General features: G+C 39.8%; 2 protein-coding genes across 3 annotated transcripts in view; one reads left to right on the top strand and one right to left on the bottom strand.

Annotated features, from left to right (window-relative positions):
- XPOT (exportin for tRNA) overlaps positions 1-23842 on the top strand; it is a 161592-nt gene that overhangs the window by 82192 nt on the left and 55558 nt on the right. The window lies entirely within an intron of this gene.
- The window catches only part of CUNH12orf56 (chromosome unknown C12orf56 homolog), an 83923-nt gene that overhangs the window by 52783 nt on the left and 7298 nt on the right, over positions 1-23842 (bottom strand). The window contains exon 2 of the mRNA XM_026500109.3: positions 2605-2767. Coding sequence (XP_026355894.2) covers positions 2605-2767 — 163 coding nt within the window. The remainder of the gene's footprint in view (positions 1-2604; positions 2768-23842) is intronic.

Raw genomic sequence — 23842 nt, 5'->3', positions numbered from 1 at the left:
TTAACAGCTAACTGCTTTCCTGCTACATGCCCAGCCTTGACCACATTATTATGTGTAACACAATAACCCTGTGAAAGTAGCAATAGAAAAAAGGAAACTGAGGCTCACAGCTAGGAAAGGTAGGAGCCAGAATTCAAATGTGAGCTTAGGTAGTCCAAAGGCCATGCTCTTTTTCTCTGCTTTTTACCACCTTCCAATTACACAGATTAATACCTTAAAGGGCTCCTTTAGATACATACACATCTCATATACATATATAAGACCAGACCTTGAAATAAACAGTGTAATGCTGAACTATATATTCTATTTTTATCTATTTGTCCTTGGATTTTTAAGACTTATTCACCAGAAGCATGTAAAGTCCAAAATGTAAAACATAAAGCAAGGAAGCTCTGGTTGAGCTGGGTGAGTACCAGGAGCCCTGACTCCTCATCCTTCCCCCTTCTCCCCACCCCACTGTGGATTTTCTAGATCTCCTTGTGCACCATGAGAAAATCATTTGCATCAGATGCTGAGCTCCCTAAAAAAAAAATTAAAGATGGCTTTTCATCTTTTTATCTAGGTATGAATCATAGTTCTTGAATGAACAGGTTCCCAACAAATATTTTTGAATGAAGAATGAATGCTGTTAATAACCATAATAAACCATAATTATCAGGGCAGGACCTTGTGGCTTCCCTTGCTTGTGGGAGCCCAAGATTCACAGAGAGGACTATCAGGCATTTTCCTAAAGCCAGGTTCAGTCTTTCTGGTTATCCCCTGTACTTCTTGATCAGGTTGTTCATTAAAATATGTGGTTGTTAATACGGTTATTAAAATTAAGCAAGAACCGACCAGGGGTGCCTGGGTGGCTCAATCAGTTAAACGTCTGCCTTCAGCTCAGGTCACGATCCCAGGGTCCTGGGATCGAGTCCCGCATCAGGCTCCCTGCTCAGCGGGGAGTCTACTTCTCCCTCTGCCTGCTGCTTCCCCTGCTTGTGCTCAATCTCTCTCTCTTTCTGTCGCTCCCTCTGCCTCTGACAAATAAATAAATGAAATCTTAAAAAAAAAAGAAAGGACTGACCAAATGGAATCCAGATTCTAACTCATTCTTATCTGAAAACCAATATTTAGTGAACATACTTCTTTCTCTGTCTTTCTTCATTTCTTTTTCCCTCCCTTACTTCCTTTCCATTGTTTTCTTGCTTTCCTTTTTTTCCACATACCTCATGTATGTCAAACTATGCCCAGACACTGTGCTGCTGAGAATGGATGGATCAGCTCATTAATCATCATAGAATTGCAAATCAAAACCACAGTGAGACCGCACCACTGTTAGGATGGCTGTCCTCAAAAAGCCAAAAGATAGCAAGTATTGGTGAGGATGTGGGGAAAAGGGCACCCGATGCACTGTTGGTGGGGATGCAGCTTGGTGCAGCCGCTGTGGGAGACAGTATGGAGGTTCCTCAAAACACTAAGATAGGATGACCACATGATCCAGCATTCCCATTTCTGGGTTTAAATCAGAAGGAAATAAAATCACTATCTCAGATTCCTGCCCTCCCTTATTCATAGCAGCATTATTTACAGTAACCTAAGTGTCCAGCAGTACATGAATGGATAAAATGTGTGTGGGTGGCGGGGAGGGGCTGTATGCGTGTGCACACATGCATATACACACAATCTAATATTATTTAGCCTTTAAAAAAAGGAAAATCTGGGACGCCTGGGTGGCTCATTCGGGTGAGCATCCAGTTCTTGATTTAGGCTCAGGTCATGATCTCAGGGTCCTGGGATCGAGCTCCAAGTCTGGCTCCGTGCTCAATGAGGAGTCTGCTTGAGGATTCTCTCTTTCTCCCTCTGCCTTTACCCTCACCCACTTTGCTTGCGTTCTCTCTCTTTCAAATAAATAAATAAATCTTAAAATAAAAAAATTTAAAAAAAGGAAAATCCAGAGGTACCTGGCTGGCTCAGTCAGTAAAGCATCTGACTCTTGATCTTGGGGTCGTGAGTTCAAGCCCCACGTTGAGTGTAGGGATTACTTTAAAACATAAACAAGTAAAATAAAATCTAAAAAACAGAAAATCCTGCATTTGAGACAACGTGGATGAATGCGGAGGACATCATGTGAAGTAAACCAGAAACAAAAAGACAAACACTGCGTAATCTCACTTATGTTGAATCCAAAAAAGGCAAACTCATAGTGATAGATAGTAAAATGGTAATTACCAGGGGCTGAGGGTTGGTTGGGGAGGTAAGTGTTGGTCAAAAGGTAACACAATATTTCCCGTGTTCATTATAAGATAAATAAGTTCTGGAGACCAAAATGCACAACATGGTGACTATAGTTAACAATAATGTAGCATGTACTTGAAACTTGCAAAGAAAATACATCTTAAGTGTTCTCACTCCCAGAAAATGATAACTCTGTGAGATGATTAGCCCGATTGTGGTAATCATTTCACAGTGTATACATAGATCAAAACATCACATTAAACACCTTATATACAATTTTTATTTGTTAATCATACCTCAGTAAAGCCGGGGAGGAAAAAAGAACATTCTTTTCTGTCTTATAAACAAATGCATCTTTTCTTGTGTCACTTTAAGAAATATATTACATACCTTTTTTGTTGTCAGAAGTGGCATGATGAAATGGAAATGAGAATTTCTTGACACCTTTTGACTTTTCACACTCTTTTTTCAAAACATTTGAAGAATGGATGATACGAATATGTTGGTTGGTTTCTCTTTCTGGTGGACTCAAAAATTGTGGGTAATCATCAATCTGAAAAAAATATAATTAATTAAGCTAATCGAGGACAAATACAACTGTGTATCTGTCCTGTGATAATAAATCCCCTAAAGCTTAGAGCAAGTTTAAACTGCATTCTTTCTTTTTATTTTTTTCCTGGGAGATCTTTCCTCTTCTTGTCAGGTTCCTCAGTTCTTCCTCTGTTTGTTTAGTGTTTACCAAAAATGCGTTTAACAGCAGATCCCAAGAAACTACTTACACTATAGGATTGCTAAATAAATAGTAATAGTGTTTTTATTGTTAAAATATATCCCTCCCCTTTTCATTTTGAAAAAAGATTTTTTAAAAAGTTTTAAAAATGTATAATTAATGGGTTTAAAGTAGGATTTTTCTATGCAATAGAGAATGTCCTTCTGTGGGGAACAGTGTACAAAGATTCTGTGAATAGAAACATCTAGGTTTTGGAGCGCCTGGGTAGCGCAGTCGTTAAAGCGTCTGCCTTCGGCTCAGGGCGTGATCCTGGCGTTCCGGGATCGAGTCCCACATCGAGTCCCACATCGGGCTCCTCCACTGGGAGCCTGCTTCTTCCTCTCCCACTCCCCCTGCTGTGTTCCCTCTCTCGCTGGCTGTCTCTCTGTCACATAAATAAATAAATAAAATCTTTTAAAAAATAAATAAATAAAAAATAAAAGAAAGAAACATCTAGGTTTGAATTATTGGAAGTTTCCTGCTCCTAAATAGCTTTCTCTTCTCTCCAAAGTGCTCTGTTTTTTATTCTTGACTAAAAAGAGAAAAAGTCTCAATAAATACTTAGGAATTTTTTTTCTTTTTAAGTAGGCTCCACACCCAGCATGGAGCCCAACACAGGGCTTGAACTCATGACGCCAAGATCAAGACCTGAGCTGAAATGAAGAGTCAGACGCTTAACTGACTGAGCCACCCAGGCGCCCCAATACTTGGGATTTTTAGATCTTTCACAACCTACTTCTCTTTTTATGACAGATAGGCAGCAATAGCATCTGACTGAAAAGCCAAGAGTAAAGCCAGAGAATCACCAGAGGCATATTTAAAACCTTTAATCCAAGCATCAGGAGGACTACCTCTATAGGATTTTTGCAAAGTTACTTAGAATTTGGATAAAAATATTTCCTGTGATCATCCAGTTTCATCATTCTCTTTTTACAAATATATGAAGGAAATATCAAATAATAATAATATTTTAAAAATCTAATTCAGGGGAATCAAGGATAGGAAGGTAAATTAATGAAAAGCAATCAGGATCTACTCAAATTTAATTCTTAGAATTATTTTCAAATATATTGAGTTATTCAAACCAAGCTAATGAAGCATAGCCCAGTGCAGGTCTTCAAAGGATGTGCTTTTGTTAATAATAAAAGCTTAGTAAAGGAGTTAGTAAAGGATCCTCTTCCGAAGAAGATTCCTCAGAAACGTCTTAAGCTATTTGATACCTGCAAAGATGTGCTTATGAAACTAGAATCCTGTCATACATATGGCTAACGTTTTTGTTTGTTTTGTGTAACTCTGTATTATATTTTTCTCTTGCCTTTGTCAGGAAAAATTATGAAAAGACTTTGAAATGGGCAAAAAAGATGATCTAGATGTTTTCCATCTTTGAGCTGTTTTAACTGTAAGTGGGGGGCACCTGGGTGGCTCAGTTGGTTAAGCAACTGACTCCTGATTTCGGCTTAGGTCATGATGGCAGGGTTGTGAGATGGAGCCCCATAGCGGGCTCTGCGCTTAGCAGGGAGCTGCTTGAGATCTCTCTCTCTCTCTCTCTCTCTCTCTCAAATAAATAAAAAAATCTTTAAAACACTTCAAGTTGTGGGGGTGCCTGGCTGGCTCAGTTGGTAGAGCATGTGACTCTTGATCTTGGGATTGTAAGTTTGAGCCCCACGTTGGGGGTAGAGATTACTTAAAAATACATAAAGAAAAGAAAACACTGTAAGTTGTAGAAAACTGGTAACGGTGAAAATTATTCCGGTTCATACTGATGCAAGTTGACTGTGTCCAGTGGAATACAACTGATCACCACCCTTTGATAAAGAGAAGGGTTGTTGGGGCGCCTGGGTGGCGCAGTCGTTAAGCATCTGCCTCTGGCTCAGGGTGTGATCCCGGCATTCTGGGATCGAGCCCCACATCAGGCTCCTCCGCTATGAGCCTGCTTCTTCCTCTCCCACTCCCCCTGCTTGTGTTCTCTCTCTCGCTGGCTGTCTCTGTCAAATAAATAAATAAAATCTTTAAAAAAAAGAGAGAGAGAAGGGTTGTTGGATATCTGAACCAGTGAGATTGTGTGTTTCTGTGTTTACTGATCTGAAACTATATGCTCTCTATCTAGATGTCTGTAATTTAGAAAAGGCTTTACCTCTTCTTATGGTAGCAGGTAAAATTTTCCTATTTCCAGAGGGTATTGATAAATTTATTCCAAAAACCATTTAAGGAGCTCTGTTTTGATGACTTGTAGAGATAAATAAGCCCTTATATAAAAAGAATGTTTCTATAATTCCCCCCAAATAAGGAAATTTAACATCTAATACTTTATTTTTATCTTTATTTACTTTTTTTTAAGATTTTATTTTTAAGTAAATTCTACGCCCAACATAGGGCTCGAACTCACAACCTGGAGATCAAGACTCGTACACTCCACTGACTGAGCCAGCCAGGTACCCCTAACATCTAATAATACCTTAAATATGCTGTACCTAAGAAAATTATTCTTACAAAAACAGACAAAAGTCTCAGGAATATAAGTTTATGTAATTAAGGTATGTCTTTGGCAAACAAGACTCGTTTAATAATTTTGATTTAATAAAAACAAGTATATCTTCTCAGATTTATCCGTATTACACTAAAAACTATATTTTATTCTACTGGAATTTGTTTTTCCTAAATCTGTATGGATTTGCTCATCAAACAAGCAAGCGTTACTCCTACATAATGTTAAAAACTTTGAAAAATATAAATATGTGTTTAAGGAAATTGAATCATTCTGACAAATTTTTATTTAAACTTTAATTGAAGATTAATTGAAGGTAATTTTCAAGATCTCTAGGTAACTTAAAACCTTGCACTGATATTAAATTGAGTTATTTAATGGATAATCATTAGATAGCAATATAATTTTTAAGTAAGAGAAAATACAGAAACATTGGCTATGTAAGCATAATTTTAAGTATATATACTTTTGCTTCTTGTATATTCTATAGAGAGGCTATATCTTTTGATCATGTTCATGAATATGCTCCTTTACAAAGGTGCCATGTTTATGAAAGAGGTTCTTTTTAAGAAAGAGGTTGCTTTCAGAGCGCCTGGGTGGCTCAGTCAGTTAAGCATCTGCCTTCAGCTCAGGTCATGATCCCAGGGTCCTGGGATCGAGCCCCATGTCAGGCTCCCTGCTCGGTGGGGAGTCTGCTTCTCCCTCTCCCTCTGTCCCTCCCCCTGCTTGTGCTCTCAAGTAAATAAATAAAATCTTAAAAAAAAAAAAAAAAAAAGAGGTTGCTTTCTAGGTCTTTTTTTTTAATGGTTTATAATCATTTTGACTAAATAGGTAACCAAGTTTTATTTCTCGGGCACCCATGATCCTCTTAACCAAGTGTCCAAATCTCCTCTAATAACCTCTTAATTTTTGCCTTGCCCAAATCAGATCCTACTATAAATATCTACATAGATAGATGATAGATAGATAGATAGATAGATAGATAGATAGATAGATAGATAAACTTTCAGGAACCTAATGTTATCTTTGACGTTTCCCAGATGGCCTCTGGGGAAAAAAAATCACGAAGATTTGTTCTTTCACCTTACAAAAAGAGAAGTGCTTGAAATAATTAGGTGTATTTAGTCTGTTTGCCGTTGTTAATTTCATGGGAAGAGTTGTCCAATCAGAAGAGATGTTTAGCCTTCCTTAGGTTAAATTTGTATAAAATAGGATAAATATTTCAGAAACTGTATTTTTATGGGAAGTCTATGGAAATTTCTCAATGCCCTTCCTGTCCATGATACGTTGAGATTTCTCAATGTCCTTCCTGTCCATGATTTGTTTTTATTTTATTCTTAGTGGTGCTTTTCCTGATATTAGACAATAGCAATCTAGTGTTATCAGTCATAATTTCAGATATTATACAAAATGTTAACTTGGCCACAGCCTTGCTTTTAATTTGAATTTATCACCTTCTAGATCAGTACATTTTTAGTGGGAATTATGTCAGTCTTATCTATGCAGTTTGTAAAAAATACAGATATCTGGGCCCTACTTCAGACTTACTGAATCTCTTTACTTGCTAGTCTTGGTTTAAAGTTGTTATAATCTGGGGCATCTGGGTGGCACAGTTGGTTAAGCATCCAACTCTTGGTTTTGGCTCAGGTCCTGATCTCAGGGTTTTGAGATCAAGCCCCACCTCAGGCTCTGCACTCAGCGAGTCTGCTTAAGACTTTCTCTCAGTCTCCCTCTGCACCTCTCCCCTGTGCACTCGTGCTCTCTCTCTCTCTCAAATAATTAAATCTTTTTTAAGATTTTATTATTTATTTGAAAGAGAGAGAGAGACCACGAGAGCACAGGCAGGGAGAGCAGAAGAGGGAGAAGGAGAAGCAGACTCCCCACTGAGCAGGGAGCCTGACTTGGGGCTGGAACCCAGGACCCTGAGATCATGACCTGAGTCGAAGGCAGACACTTAACCAACTGAGCTACCCAGAAGCCCTGTATATAAATAAATCTTAAAAAAAAATAAAGTTGTTAAAATCTTGGCATGTTTTATATATATATATATATATATATATATATATATATATATATATATATATAATTTGTATATATATTTATATATATAATTTGTATATATATTTATAATATATAGTAATTATATATATTGTATTTCAGTATTATTATATGTTATATTAAAGACTTTTTCCATATAAAAATTATGTTCCTTTATTTTTACATATCAGATGTAACTTTTTTTTTAAAGATTTTATTTATTAATTTGAGAGAGAGAGAGCACAGGAGCAGGGAGGAGAGGCGGAGGCAGAGGGAGAGACAGAGGCAGAGGGAGAAGCAGACTCCCCGCTGAGCAGGGAGCCCTGGGCAGGGCTCGATCCCAGGATCCCAGGATCATGACCTGAGCCCAAGACTGATGCTTAACTGACTGAGCCACCCAGGTGCCCCTCAGATGTAACTTTCATTGATGTCTTTAAAAATAGGCTTCGTCACTATCCTTAGAGACATTGTGTCTAATTTTTTGCAATGGCTTTATTACCTTTGTTTTGCATGCCATAGGAACAACCAAATTTTCTAGTCTGTTGCCCATTTTTAATATGAAACTTCATCAGACCTTTCACATTTGAAAGTTCTCAATAATAAACCAATCACAGTCATTTGAAGTCTCTGTCTTCTACAGATAGTTTTTGTTTTATTGTGATGCTTGCTTGAAGGCTCTATTATAATATAAAAGTCAGAGTTTGTGTCCTCAACAAAAGGACAGTCTCAGAGCGGACCATCCTGGAGAAAGGACTGAGATAGGCTCTTCAAACTATTAACACTTCAGGGCTGAGCTAACATTACTTAGACAACTCAGACCACACCAGCGGACTGAGTTAGGGTTTCCAAGACTCCATTAGGTCAAGAAGCAGGTAGCTTCATGAGACTCCTAAACCAAAATGTCCCAGAACAAGACTTAAGTTTATAGGACTAAATGAAACTGAGGTCCCCAATATATCCTGCAGTCCTCGCACCTGGCAGGAAGTGACATTCTTGACTCACCTGGTAAGGCTGCTGGGAAATTTGTAAGCACGGTGTCAGGCCAACATTTCAAGGAGCTTTATGGCTTTAGGTTTCATAAAGTCAACCTTAGTTTCTTTTTTTTTTTTAATAGATTTTTATTATTTGAGAGAGAGAGAAAGATACCAAGATAGAGCACGAGCTGGGGAGAGAGGGAGAAGCAGGGGAAAGAGGAAGAAGCAGGCTCCCCACCCGGCAGGAACCTGCCCACATTTACAGGTATTGCAGGCAGGTCTGATGGCAAGTACTTGGCTTGGCTTCTGGCCTGGAGAGGCAACTAAAAGTTCAACCTAGAGATTCCTTATAAAAGTTCCAGCAAAGCAGATTCTTAAAGATCTATGTGATCAATCATTCTTGCTGAGCTTATGTAAGTAATTACGCTGTTTGTTAAAACTGGACTTGTTTTTCAAACAGGTTAGTTTTATTTGGCTATCCTTGGAAATGAGGGTTATTATTGAGAGAAATTATGTTTCAATAACACACCTTCGTGGATGCTAAATTTTAGTTCTGATTGTCTTTGAATGTTGTTTGCCTAAACTAGACTACTTCAGGTAAATTTCAGACAAATTGCCACAATAGCTCATGTATAGGCAAATCTTGCTTGTTATTCTGTGGAGAATAATTGCATTATGATGCAATTGACAAGTCAAGGAGACTTTGTTCACCATTTAAGCCTTGGGGAAGTTTGTTAAAGCCTTAGAATTTATTTTTTTTTTTAAGATTTTATTTATTTATGTGACAGAGAGACAGCCAGCGAGAGAGGGAACACAGCAGGGGGAGTGGGAGAGGCAGAAGCAGGCTCATAGCGGAGGAGCCTGATGTGGGACTCGATCCCGGTACGCCGGGATCACGCCCTGAGCCGAAGGCAGACGCTTAAGGACTGCGCTACCCAGGCGCCCCTAAAGCCTTAGAATTTAAAGCACATGCCTATTTAGGATTAGGGGTCGTCAAAGACCTGATAAAGGCAAAACATAGAAACTGGCTTTTCTGGGCAGGCAAAGAGAAAACAGCTGTTTATATTTTCTTATCAAGAGCAGACCAACCAGTCAAGCAAACTTTGTCTTCTGAATAGAGAGAGAATTCCAATCTTATATACCACTGTACTTTTAAAATCCCTTTATTTTAATCTTAGTCCATCCTAACCACACCTAAAATTCCTTTCTAAGATTTCACTTCACAAACCTTCTACAACTTTCTTTGCATTCAGCTTTTGTCCCAAGTCATTTCTTTCCAAACAACCAGTCTCGTTTAGGACAAAATTACCTTCTTTTACCTCCAACAAAAATGTATTCCGCATATCTCCTACTTTTCTACAGAGAGAGTTGCTGAATTTTGCACTCTTAGAAATCTTAGTCTCCAGGGAAGACTAAGTAGTAACCAACTGTGAACTGTCACACCAGAATTCTGTAGATGACACATTTATGAACTGGGTAAGCACAAAGCATGTTTACCAGGAGATTGCAATATCCTTAGGTTCTTTGCAATAAGTAGTCAAAAAGCACAGACCTACGTTCGGTAATCAATGATTTAGCACCTTATCCTATTTGGAAAAGACCTAGATGTCCAATGACTTTAATCCCAAAGATTTTGAAAGCTATTTAAATGATTTCCTATGAAAACTTTGATGGGACAGACAAGTAAGCATCATTTTAGTGTCTTTTTGCTAACAAACTGCAACAGAAATAACACGAGCTCATTTGACCTCCAGCAAACCTTGGCAGAATAAAAGCTTCACATTTAATGCTGATAACTTTCAAGACATATCTATCTTAATTAAACCAACAAACTTGGGGCGCCTGGGTGGCTCAGTCGCTAAGTGTCTGCCTTCAGCTCAAGGCGTGATCCCGGCGTTCTGGGATCGAGCCCCACATCAGGCTCCTCCGCTATGAGCCTGCTTCTTCCTCTCCCACTCCCCCTGCTTGTGTTCCCTCTCTCGCTGGCTGTCTCTCTCTCTCTCTCTCTCTCTCTGTCAAATAAATGAGTAAAATATTTTTAAGAAATAAATAAAAATAAACCAACAAACTTAGTTTAAATACCAAGTTATGTTCCACCTGGGTCCACTTTTAAAAGTCACTTTGTACCCCATTGTCAATTTTTACCTGAGACACTGGTGGGGAAATCTGAAGTGAGCAGTCTATGTAGGCTGTACCCAAGGTACAGAAACAGGAGGGGTGGGGCAGACAGACGAGGCAAAGTGCTGCCCGAAGACAGAGAAAAAGGATTCCCAGTGACAGAGCTATCCACCTGGACAGATGAGTAAACGCCATGTTTTTCCACCAACAAGTGGGATTAGGCAGTCCTTTTCAGGCAGGAGGAGACAGGGAATTTCCCCGAAACAGAGGGAGTTTCAGCCACTGCTTGGGAATATTCCTTGAAGTCCCCCATCATGAGGTAGACTAACCACAGTTGGCTCCAGTTATAGCCATTAAGCTGGGAAATGAGTGAGGGAGAAGCCCCCCCAGCTATTAGGAGGACCAGTGAGAGAGAGAGAGAGTCAGCATCCCCTTTGCTAGGGAAGGCCTGTGTTTCTTCCAGCACCCTGGGTTTATTTGGAGGAGGCCTATTTAGACAATTATCCAATATGTCAGGAGGGAGTTTACTGGTCTGGATACCACCAAACGCTTCTGCAACAGGCCCTGAGGTCTGGGTTCTGATTTAGAGCCCTGAAAGCCTGGATGGATCTAGGGTACCTCTGTCTATTCGCCCTGTTTCCTGCAGAAGAGGCCTGATCGATCCCACTGCGGCCACGCAGTGAGTGTTACAGGAGCTCCATCCTTTCTTAAACTTGCAATCCAAATTGTTTCCAGTGGGTTAAAAGGCACCCTAAGGGAGAGAGTCCTTGGGAACTGAAGAGACCATGCCTTGCCACGAAGGTCACGCCTTATTTTACCTTGCCTTGAAGAACTGGCCTTGTTTAACTCATGGAAAACACTAGAAAGTTTTACAAGGGGAAATTACCCAATTTTGCAGTACCCAATCCAGAGGAGCCCCCTCGGAGAATGGTTTGTTACCCATCTCGTGATCCCGGTAGGAGTTACCCCGTACCTGTTCTAGAGAGGTGGCTATGAGGGCATCCCTACGTATCAGCTCTCCCCTGTGAACCAAGGCATCCACCATGGTTTCCTACCCACGGTGAAAGAGTGGCCTAGACATCTTGGGTTGAGGAGGGATCAGGCCGGCGGGAGTAGCCACTCTTACCCATCCGTCACCTGATCCTCCTTTTCTCCTCTGGACCCCCCCCCCACACACACACACAAAATCTGGCCCAGTCATAAAGGCTTAGTGAGGTTAACAGTTTAAACTGTGAGTCAGTTATGTTCCCTCGCCTTACCCCTAGGCATTTCTCTGTCTGTATAGCTGAGGTCCCATTTGCAAGCATGGCCCTGTTGAGGGGCATAGATCCTGAGATTCAGCATCATCGTAATTTCATTTCTGTTGTTGGAACAAGGAAGCTTCAACTATATGACCCATATAAGTCCCAGCCACTAAGGCAACCAATCGAGGAATTGGTGAGGTTTGTAATTCCCTCCTTAATGCCCAAAGTATTCCAAGGGGAGTAAATGCCCAGGAAACATTGGGTTCCCTCCGGCTTATCATAAAAAGGGATAGCTCTAGTCCTGCTTGCCAATAACTTGGGTTTTGATCTCTGGCCATGATTAAACCTAAACTGTAACTAACTGAAAAACATATGTCTTAGCGGCAGCAAATATGAGGAAAAGACTCTCCTCCTGACCTGAGTTCTCAGGAAAGACATCTTTAAATGAAAAACCCTTGTATCTACATAGGAACACTCCTGCTGAAATGAATCCCTGGTTAAAAGGGCAGAGTGATCACCAGAGATTGAAAGGGCCCTACTCTAGGCCAAGTCCCTGAGGTGGGAGAAAGCCATTTAAGAAAAGCCAATGAACAGAAAGCAGAACTGGGTAGGGTTAGGCCAACAGACCCTTCTTTTGAGGAAGGGGGATTGACCAAACCTTTGTCCAGAAGCCTGTCACCTGAGACTTAAGACTGATGGCTGCTCTATTCACCTTTAACTGGCCGACAGGTGCCCGGTTTTGTCATTTGTGAGAAAAGGTCACCAAAGGGAGAGATGTCTCCCAGGAAAGAAAAGAAAAGAAAAGAGTCCGCTTTTACTCACCCTTCAGTGGAAGTGATCCCGGGTCTTGGCACCAAAATGAAGTGGGAGAGCTAGGTTCTTGTCTGACATGGTCAAAGAGTTAATCTCTCGGACAACGGAGAGTGAGTAAAGCCATAGAAGTTTATTAAGTGAAGATACAGAAAAAGCTGCCAAGAATGAGAGGGGTCCCGACTGGGTTGCCCTTGCAAAGAATTTTTAAAGAGCCCTATATGGTAAATTAACACTCTTGCAGCACCTGTGTAAATAATCAGGTCAACCTAAGGAGAGTCTTATTTTGTGATTGAGTGATCTTTGAGATTATTATGATGGTGGAGACAGGACAGAAAAACTGTGAAAGACTTTGAAATGGGGAAGGGGATTAGTACGTGTTCAGTTTAGCTCACCTATGCAGGTTATCTATGCCTTTCATTGTCTTTGTGGTTATTTTACAATGCTTTAATTCATAGAAAACGCTCTTCTGGGACTCCTGAGTGGCTCAGTCAGTTAAGCGTCTGCCTTGTGGCTCAGGTCATGATCCCAGGGTCCTGGAATTGAGTCCCTCGTCGGGCCCCTTGCTCAGAGGGGAGCCTGCTCCCTCTGCCTGCCTCTCCCCCTGCTTGTGCTTGCTCTCTCTCTGACAAATAAATAAGTGAAATCATTTTTTTTTAAAGCAAAGAAACACTTTTTTGTGCATTTTTTAAAACAAATAGAAACTTAGGGGTGCCTGGGTGGCTCAGCCGTTAAGTGTCTGCCTTTGGCTCAGATCATGAGGATCGGAGACCCACATTGGGCTCCCTGCTTGGCGGGAAGCCTGCTTCTCCCTCTCACACTCCTCTTGCTTGTGTTCCCTCTCTCGCTATCTCTCTCCGTCAAATAAATAAATAAAATATTTAAAATAAAAAAAAAAAAACAACAAATAGAAACTTAGAATTTCTAAGTGGTAAATCTGTCAACTCTTGTCCTTTCTATTTCTTCCCTTTAGCTTAGAAATGTCTTCTATACCCTGAAATGGATAAATATTCACCTATGTTTCATATTTTCTTTATGGTTTCCTCTTTTACAGTTAGCTTTCCAGTCCTTCTGGAGTCTCTAAAGAGAGTGTTCCTTAAGACTTTGGTCTAACTGGCTGTGTTTCCAAGTGTATTTAATAATAATCTGGTAAAAAATTATGCTTCGAGGCATGCCTGGGTGGCTCAGTCAGTTGAATGTCTGCCTTTGGCTCAGGTCATGATCCCAGGATCCTAGGATCGAGCCCCACATCAGGCTCCCTGCTCAGTGGGGAGTCTGCTTCTCCCTCTCCCTCTGTCCCTGTCATATGCTCTCTCTCCCTCTCCCTCTCCCTCTTTTTTTCTCTCTCTCTCAAATAAATAAAATCTTTTTTAAAAAATTGTGCTGAAAGTGGAGACTGAGGGAATGTAAATATGTAAATATTTCTACCTCAAATTGCTTATAAGCAGTTTTGAGAGGAGAAAAAGTACCTATAGGGGCGCCTGGGTGGCGCAGTCATTAAGCGTCTGCCTTCGGCTCAGGACGTGATCCCGGCCTTCTGGGATCGAGCCCCACATCAGGCTCGTCCGCTAGGAGCCTGCTTCTTCCTCTCCCACTCCCCCTGCTTGTGTTACCTCTCTTGCTGGCTGTCTCTCTCTGTCAAATAAATAAATAAAATCTTTAAAAAAAAAAAAGAAAGAAAGAAAAAGTACCTATAATAATTTGCATGATAATTACACAGTTTATGGAATGTGGCAAATATCTTACATAATACTTGTAACACATCTATGGGGTAGTTATTATCAACCCCACTTTGCAATGAGAAAACTAAGGTTCAGAGGGAGTTCAGTTTACAAAACTAATAAATAGTGGAACTAGAATTACAAGACAAGGCAGTTGGAGTCCAAGGCCAGTTTTATAAAAACAACTAAGGTTTAAGCCCACAGCCCTAACTATTGGTCAGAGGTCAGAATTTTGTCAAGGAGAACTAGAAGTCTTTCTTCTAAAGCAGGTTTGGAGGGATGCCTGGCTGGTTTAGTTGGTAAAGCACCTGACTCTTGATCTTGGGGTTGTGTATTTGAGCCCCACATTGGGCATGGAGCCTATTTAAAATAAAGTTTAAAAAAATTAAAAAAAAAAAAACACAAAAAAACAGGGCTGGAATCCAAACAGTAATCAAGCAGCTGGATTCATTATTATGTCAGAGTTTCAGTTGAATTATGCTAATTCCTTTATTTGAGACCGAAGTAGAGCCAGACCTCTTTTTTTAGTTGCTATAATCACTGAATTTGGTTAGCTTTGTCATTCAAGAACATAATACCTTCTTTAAATACAGTGTGGTCACCTTCATTCATATAAAGCATTCGTATAAATTGTTTCTGTATTTATTGACATGGAAAGGTATCCATGACATGCTGTAAAGTAAAAAGAACAGATGACAGAACGATATGTGGAATATAGTTCCATATGTGTTAATGCATAGAACACAATTTGTAATGTTTTACACCAAATTTTCTTGTTGTGTGGTGAACTGTGGTTATCTCTGGGTGGTGAGATTTGTTCAAAGATAAACTGAGGCATCTTAAAATTTTTAAGAGTCTATTTGGGTAAAAATCTATTCAAATCAAGCAGCATCTAGTCTAGCAGATAGGAAGGAGCTCCAAGGAACTGTACAAAATGAAAGACTTTTAAGCAGAATGGAGTGGGAACAAGGAAGTTACACTTGGCAAAAAAGCAGGTTAGTTATTGCAAAGTTACTTTTCTTTAGGGGAATGTAGGGGTCTACCAGGCAGATGACCTAACTACTGCTGATCAGGAGATTCCTTTTTTTTTTTTTTTTTTTTTTTTAATTTATTTAGAGAGAGCAGGGGTGAGGGACAGAGGGAGAAGGAGAATCTCAAGCAGACTCCCTGCTGAGCCTAGAGACGACTGGGGGCTCGATCCTATGACCCTGAGATCAAGGCCTGAGCTGAGATCAAGAGTCAGACACTTAACTGAGCCACCCAGGTGCCCCACAGCAATGTGACTTTTAAAAGGGCATTTCCATGCACACTATGAGGCCTCTGTTACTATAAGGGAGGTGGTAGATGATTACACTAATGACAGCCACACAGCCAAGGGGACACATCTGTTGTCTGTAAAAGGGTGGATGAGGTTGGATAAACGGACAGTAACTATGAACAGCAGTAGGGCCAAAATGATCTATCACTTTTCACTTCCCCCATTCTCATTGGTTCATCTAAGAATCATAATCTCAGTTGCAAAGCCTATGACTACAATATTGTAGATAGAACAAACTCTTATAAAAACATTGAATTCAACCTGGACTTGAATTACAAGGACAAAGTGTTAGACTAAGGAAAGTGGTTTCTCTCTCTCTTTTTTGCATTTAAAATTTTTTTAAAATAAAAATGAAAATCTTTTGTAAAGACCACAGCACGTTTGTGAAACATGAGAGGACCACCCAGGAGCTAAGCAAGGCTAATTTACACATCCATGGGAGGTAAAAAGTTTTCTGACTGGGAAGCTTCTCCAAGGAGACTTGGAGACTTGCTCCAAGCAAGGAGACTTGATACTTGGTCCAAACAATATGCTGTCAGTGCCTGAACAAAGAAAAGAAAGTTCTTAAATGGGACACAGCTGATCTCAATCCTATGCTAGCAATTTATTTTAGGCATGGTGTTATCTGAAAAGAAAATTTTTGCATTTACTCCAGAGACATCATTAGGAAATTCAAATGCCAGAGTTTCCATTTAACCCCAAAGTATGAAAAGATGGATGGATGGATGGATGGATGGATAGATAATAGATAGATGAATGTAATACTCCTTCAGAACTACTTTGTTTAAAATTTTCTAATTAGGGGTGCCTGGCTGGCTCAGTTGGTAGAGTATGTGACTCTTGATCTCGGGGGTCTGTGAGTTCAACCCCCATGCTGGGGGTAGAGTTTAATTTTTTTTTTAAGATTTTATTTATTTATTTGAGAGAGTGTGTGAGCACTTGAGCACATGAATGGGGGCAGAGGCAGAGGGAGAAGCAGACTCCCCACTGAGCAGAGAGCCTGATGCGGGGCTCAATCCCAGGACCCAGAGATCATGACCTGAGCCGAAGGCAGATGCTTAACCCACTGAGCCACCCAGGCATCCTACTTTTTTTTTTTTTTTTTTAAGGCTTACCCATTTATTTTCTTTTTAGAGGGGGAAGAGGGGCAGAGGTAGAGGGAGAGAGAGAATCCCAAGCAGACTCCCTGCTGATCATGGAGCTCAATGGAGGCTGATCCAAAGACCCTGAGATCACAACCTGAGCCAAAATCAAGAGTCAGACAGGTAACTGACTAAGCCGCCCAGGCACCCCAGGGTATAGAGTTTACTTTTTTTTTTTAATTAAAATGTTCTAATTTTATGTCTTAAAATAAGCTAAATAATATGAGTTAAATTTTATTTTGTATATGGATATTTAGCTTATTTAGGTTGGAAACTGTTCATTGTGTCATATAGCATTGAATTTATGTTTTTAGGACATAAGTTGAAAGAAGCGCTTTTACCCAGACACCTTCTAGTGCAGGTAATAATATCTGAATATCTACATGAAAATAATTTTAGAACTCCAAATCAGGACACAGGACAGATGTTTTTTACGACTTGCTGACGTAACAAAGTTTTATATCACATGTCAAACTATTTACATATATTTGATAAATCACCTCTTTTAAATATAATTGCATGAAATTGCTATTGACCCAGTGCTGTACTTATACTTCCCCACTAATATAAATGGTACCTTTAGCTTGTCTTTTCTCATTAGAAGCTGAGGCTGGCAAGTTAGAGTTATTTGCAGATGGCCTCCTAAGTTCTTCCTCCCAGTCAGTATTGTAAAACCTCTGAGACCATTCATAAGTCATAGCACTTTGTAATGCCTGACCTGACTATCTCTGCCAGAAAGGTATCTACCACATAACCACCCTTACTGGTAGTTTGGAGCCATGTGTATACCAACTGTAAAACTGGGGCCTCGGGGAAAATTAAAAAACCAAACCAAACCAAACCATACTGGCTCACCAGCAAAGTGTACCTTTTTTCAACCTATGAAGTTAAAAAGGTAGGTAGGTGTGCAGAAAAAGCGTTACCTCAACAGGTCTGGGTTGCTCATACCTTGTACCACCAAGAAAAGGCCTATCTTCAGGACTCGCCCTTGCCTGATCTTAGGAGATAACCAATGAGCCTCAGAATATTCTGACAGCCTGATGTGAGTGTGTATGTCTGAAACCTTGCGCCCTGCTATACCAGTTTGAGCAGATAAATTTATTCTGACAATGTAATCTATGATAAACACCTATTTTTCTGGGGGTGAGGGTAAGGAGGTGGAAGAGGGGCTGGAGTCTGACTAGCTGAGGTCAGTTATGTAGGCTGCTATGCATACATGACTGTCTCCAATACAAACTCTGGACACCAAGGCTCAGATGAACATGGTAATCCTTTGCATATATTGTAACACATTGCTGGGGAAATTAAGGACATCCCTGGTACTCCACTGGGAGAAGACCCCTGGAAGTACGCACCTAGGTTCTCCTGGATTTTATCTCATGCACCTTTTCCCTTTGTTGAATATATTCTGTTTTGTCTCATTATAATCAACCATTTGAGTCCTGTAAGTCCTTCTAGTGAATTATCAAGCATAAGGGTAGTCTTGGGGACCCCCTACATAGTAGGACAATCTGACGCAGGCATAAGGTCATTGGCTGCTTAGACCACTGGTTCTGCCTCGATAGGCACTGCAGTTTTGCCCTTTTCCCAGGCTGAGAGTCAGAGAGGGCCAGCCCATCTTCCCATTCTTCCTCTTCAGAGGATTCATAAGGATTCTGATCCTTGTGGCCAAATCCTCTGCAGAGTGAAGATGGGGAAGAGGAAGAATTCAGTGTTCAAGCAGTAGCACATAGAACAAAATAAAAACTAACATTTATTGAGCACTTACTATGTGTTCTTTTAAGTGCTTTATACATATTATCTCACTGAATCCTCATACTACCCCATATATCCGTAAAATTATTCCTGTTTACAAGGAATTCAAGGAACTTGAGGCTCAGAGAGTTAAGGGACTTGCTCAAGGTTCCACTGCTAATATGTGGCAGACCTGTGCTTTTAACTTTTACAAAATGACACACAAAGTATGAAACATACATATATCAAGAAACTAACCATACCAAAAAATAAATATTAAAAATTAAAAATAAATAACCAAAAAATAAAATTGCTTCTATTGTGAGATAAGGCAATGTTACCATGAGGTGGATTTTTGTATTCTCACTGTGAGACATTGAGGAGAAGGCTGTACTATACAAACATGATTCCTACCATAACAAATGTCCCACAACCCTCAAAAATTCCGAGTTCCCTAATTACTGACTTGACCCATTCTGCTCAGGTGGCTCTCATTTTTCATGCATTCTGGTGACTTGTCCACCTATAGAGTGCCTGTAGAGTCCGCTCAAAAGCCTGACATCAAAGAGGGATTAAAACATGAAAGAAAATCTCAGATGAAGAAAGCCTAAAAAATGAACTTATCGTAAAATAATGTACACAGATCAGGATGAAAATCACTTAAAAGCCAGACTTCTGAGTGGGAGGTACTAAAGTGTCCTAAAGGAAAGCCATCAGGCAGACAGCAATCTAATTAGTATAAATTATTCTAATTAAGTTCTTATGGACCAATTGGTTATTTTGTGCCCTAATTGTTAAGTATATTATGACCAAACTAGATAATCATAGTCAACATCCTGACAGAAATTTAGAATGCTGGAGAAACAATATGAATTAACAATCAGGAAATCTGATTTTGAATGTGGCTTTCCCAATTAACTAACAGTGTGACTTTGGTCAAGTTACTTCAGCTCTTTTGGCTTTGATTTCCTCATTTGTACAATGTAGAATCAGTGTAAGGTCTCTTTCAGCTTGAACAATATATATATAATTTTTAAAGATTTATTTATTTATTTATTTGAGAGAGAGAGAGAGCGCGAGCATGAGTTGCAGGGAGGGGTTGAAGGAGAGGGAGAGGGAGAAGCAGACGCCCTGCTGAACAGGGAGCCCAACATGGGGCTCAGTTCCAGGACCCTGGGATCAGGACCTGAGCCGAAGGCAGAAAAACTGTAAAAAGAAAAAAAAAGTAAAACTTAACTTTGCAAAAAGCTGTATTTCAGGAAATATATTTACATGATCAGGAAGATCCAGATGGGCTGCTTTGCAAAGGTGCAGCCAAAGACTATTCACAGTCCTGTTCTGGAGTAGAGTATATTTATGTAAATATGTAATCTACCTATGTATTTTGTTAAGAACATTCCTTAGCGGGGCTCCTGGGTGGCTCAGTCGGTCAAGCATCTGCCTTATGTTCAGGTCATGATCTCGGGGTCCTGGGATCGAGTCCCACATTGGACTTCTTGCTCAGTGGGGAGCCAGCTTCTCCCTCTCCGTCTGCTCCTCCTCCCCCCTTGTGCTCTCTCTCTGTCTGCCTCAAATAAATAAAATCTTTTTAAAAAAGGAACGTTCCTTATGAAGAATTCGGTATTTATATCCCAAGGAATCTATATTTTGTAAAGGGTACTAGTACTATCAGACCTACAAGAAATACTACATGGAATTGTTTGAGCTGAAATGAAAGGACACTAGACAGTAACATACACCCGCATGGAGAAATAAAGAGCACTGATAAAGATAACTACACAGGTAAAAATAAAAGACAGTTAAATGTATTTTTTTTGTGTAACTCTTTTTTCTCCTATTTAGTTTAAAAGATACTTGCATAAAGCTATAATTATAAATCTGTGTTAATGGGCACATAATAGAAACTGTAACGTGTATGATAATAACAGCGCAAAGGAGCAGGGAGGGAAAAGACATATTTTTGTATACTATGGAAATTTAGTTGGTAATAGTCTGAGCGAGACTGTTACAAAATAGGATGTTAATTGTAATCCCCAGGACAAACATTAATTTAAAAACTCCAAAACACATGGTAAAAGAAATCACAAGAGAATTCAGGGGCGCCTGGGTGGCACAGCAGTTAAGCGTCTGCCTTCGGCTCAGGGCGTGATCCCGGCATTATGGGATCGAGCCCCACATCAGGCTCCTCCACTATGAGCCTGCTTCTTCCTCTCCCACTCCCCCTGCTTGTGTTCCCTCTCTCGCTGGCTGTCTCTATCTCTGTCGAATAAATTAGTAAAATCTTAAAAAAAAAAAAAAATCACAGAATTCAAAGCGTATACTAGAAAGTACCTGTTTGACACAAAGGAGGGCAGTAACGGGAATAAAGGGAAAAAAGACATACGAAAATAAATAGCAATAGGACAGAAGCAAACGCTACTTTAGCAGTAATTATAATACTGTAAACGGATTAAACACTCCAATTAAAGTCAGAGATTAAAAGAATAGATTTTAAAAACATGATTTCACTGATGATTCACTTTGTACTATAACAAGAGACCCACTTTAGGTTCAGAAACACAAATAGGTTGAAAGTAAAGGGGTGGAAAAGATATACTGTTCAAACAGTAACCAAAAGAGAGCTGAAATGGCGATAGTACCATGAGACAAAATAAAACTCAATGCAAAAAAACTTTTACTAGAGGGGCACCTGGCTGGCTCAGTGGGTAGAGCATGTGACTCTTAATCTCAAGGTTGCGAGTTCGAGCCCCACAATGGGTGTAGAGATTACTTAAAAATAAAATCTTTAAAAAGAAAAAAAGAAAGAAATTTTCCCTAAAACATTAGCGAAAGAGAGATGGCAACCAAATGCAATGTATGCTTCTTGATTGGATCCTAGTTTGAACAAGCACCTGTGAAAGACAGCTAGAAGCAGAAAAGCTATGTGGTTTTCACTAAAACAGGGCTCTACTTAGTTCCACTGATTTGGGTTTAAACATATTGTAGAAACCTGATCAAGCACTTGCTGTTCTCTCCTTTTGGAGTACACTTGCCCTTTATTCCGCTTAGAAACTTCTATTCATCCTTCAAGACCAAGCTCAGGTTACTTCCTTGGTGAACCTTTACATGTTCATACCCCCTCCCCCACACCCCTTCCCCCACCAAAAAAAAAAAAAGTCTTCACTTCCTTTTCTGGATTCCCACAATATTCTGTTTATTATATCTAGTCTCATATTTCATTATAATTGTCTGCTTGTAACTGTTTTTCTTCTTTCCCATCGGCTTGCCTTCCTCTCTAAATCATGCAGGTACCACTTTTTTATTCACTTACACACTTGTAGTCCCTGGTAATTCAAAACCATTGGTAGAATGCCCCATATAAAATCTAACATCCATTCAATAGAGCTGTACAATGTAGAAAGAAGAAAAACATACACCAGAGGAAAAGTTGAACGGGAAAACCTAAGGGCCCGTGTCATGTACTGGTCCACAGTTTGGAGATCACTTTACTTAATGGGACATTAGGTAGTAGAAGTAAGGCTCCAGGGGCGCCTGGGTGGCACAGCGGTTGAGCATCTGCCTTCGGCTCAGGGCGTGATCCCGGCGTTATGGGATCGAGCCCCACATCAGACTCCTCCGCTATGAGCCTGCTTCTTCCTCTCCCACTCCCCCTGCTTGTGTTCCCTCTCTCGCTGGCTGTCTCTATCTGTCAAATAAATAAATAAAATCTTAAAAAAAAAAAAAAAAAAGAAGTAAGGCCCCAAAAGACCTAAATTGTGAGATATCTTTCAACTTCCATGTTTTTTTCCAGACCTAACTTCCTCTCTGACAGCAAGCTCTAACTCTCCTGTCTCCAACAAAGAGAGGAAAGCCAATCATAAATTGTTCACTCAAATTTCCACTTAATGAGTTACCTGTTCCAGGAGTATTTCAGAGCAAATCTGAAGGATGACCAGTGGTCAATCCAAAGGATTCAAGCTACTGATGAGAGAGCTAATCAATATATGGAGATCTCTTGAATGGATTTCCCTCAAATTAAACCACATTAGCAATTACCTATGTCACACTGTGCATAAGCTTATTCTTAAGTAGAAGCTATTTTTACATTTAGCATTTGGCAAATCCTTCCACTGTCATAATTTAAAAAACTCATTGTAGCCTCCACCAGGTGTTTTTTTTTTTTCCCCATTATATTCTACCTGGGCTTTAGTGTACCAATCCCTAAGGAAGTCTGAGTAGATGAGCTTTTTTTGGAATCTGTGAATATTGCTGGCAAGAATGATCCACCCACATATTCCAAAAAGAATTACCAGTTTGGAGAATTAAGCACTGCTCCCATAATACTGGAGACTCCCTAGACTTGTTTCAGTGTTAGGCTTGAAAAAGCATTGCCTCTGGGACAAGAGCCACAGCTAAGAAAGACTAAAAGAAAAAAAGCTTTCAAGGCTTGGCCCTGTGAAAAGGATGCTATATCCATCCCATCTGCGTCTTTCCAACCAAACCTGTCCTTGAACATTATCAGAAACAGCAATGACACAGTCTGAGCTCTGAAGAACAACAATCTCCAGTACAGAGAGTTGGGATGGGGAACAAAGAAGGTGTTTTATTTAAAATGTCATTCTTTCCTTCCTGACAGCCAACGCCCCAGGAACCATGTAATCTGCATATTGGAATTTGGAAACCAGGAATTTGTAAAAGATTGGTTGTTACTATGTGCATAATGGTTAAAGAATGCTGGCTGTAAGGTCAAAAGACCTGAGTTTATATTCCAGCTCAGATGTTTTCTGAATATGACCTTGTGCAAGTATTTCCCCTTTCTGTGCCTCAGTTTTGTCATCTGCAAAAAAAAAAAAAAGACAGTATCACCTTCCTTATAGAGTTAATAAGATGAGATCTAAAGTATTTGACACAAGGCTAGCACATAGTATATGCCCAATAGATATCTATTACAATTAATGAACTTTGATTGTTCATAAGAACCTCAGTAATGCAATACTGAACCAGACTCAGGGCCTACTCAGCGTGGTATTTGTCTCTGATGCTGGCAGCAAGGGGCATTTTGGGAGAGAAGAGAATGCTCTTTTTTGTTACCTCAAATGAATAAGGCTTTCTCTGAAAATATCTTTAAGTTCTTCGACTACCTCTAAGAATAATATCTCACTCATGAGTGTATCTACACCATTTTTGACATATTTATATTTGCAACTGATACTATTTTTCTTACTTTTATCAAAATACTTTTAAAATGCAAAGGGATACCCCTTATTTTTTGGTTTTTAATTGAAGTATAGTTGACA

Source organism: Ursus arctos, unplaced genomic scaffold (assembly GCF_023065955.2).
Source record: "Ursus arctos isolate Adak ecotype North America unplaced genomic scaffold, UrsArc2.0 scaffold_21, whole genome shotgun sequence".
NCBI lineage: Eukaryota > Metazoa > Chordata > Mammalia > Carnivora > Ursidae > Ursus > Ursus arctos.
Note: the sequence above shows the minus strand (reverse complement) of the source record. Positions and strands in the feature narration are given on the sequence as shown.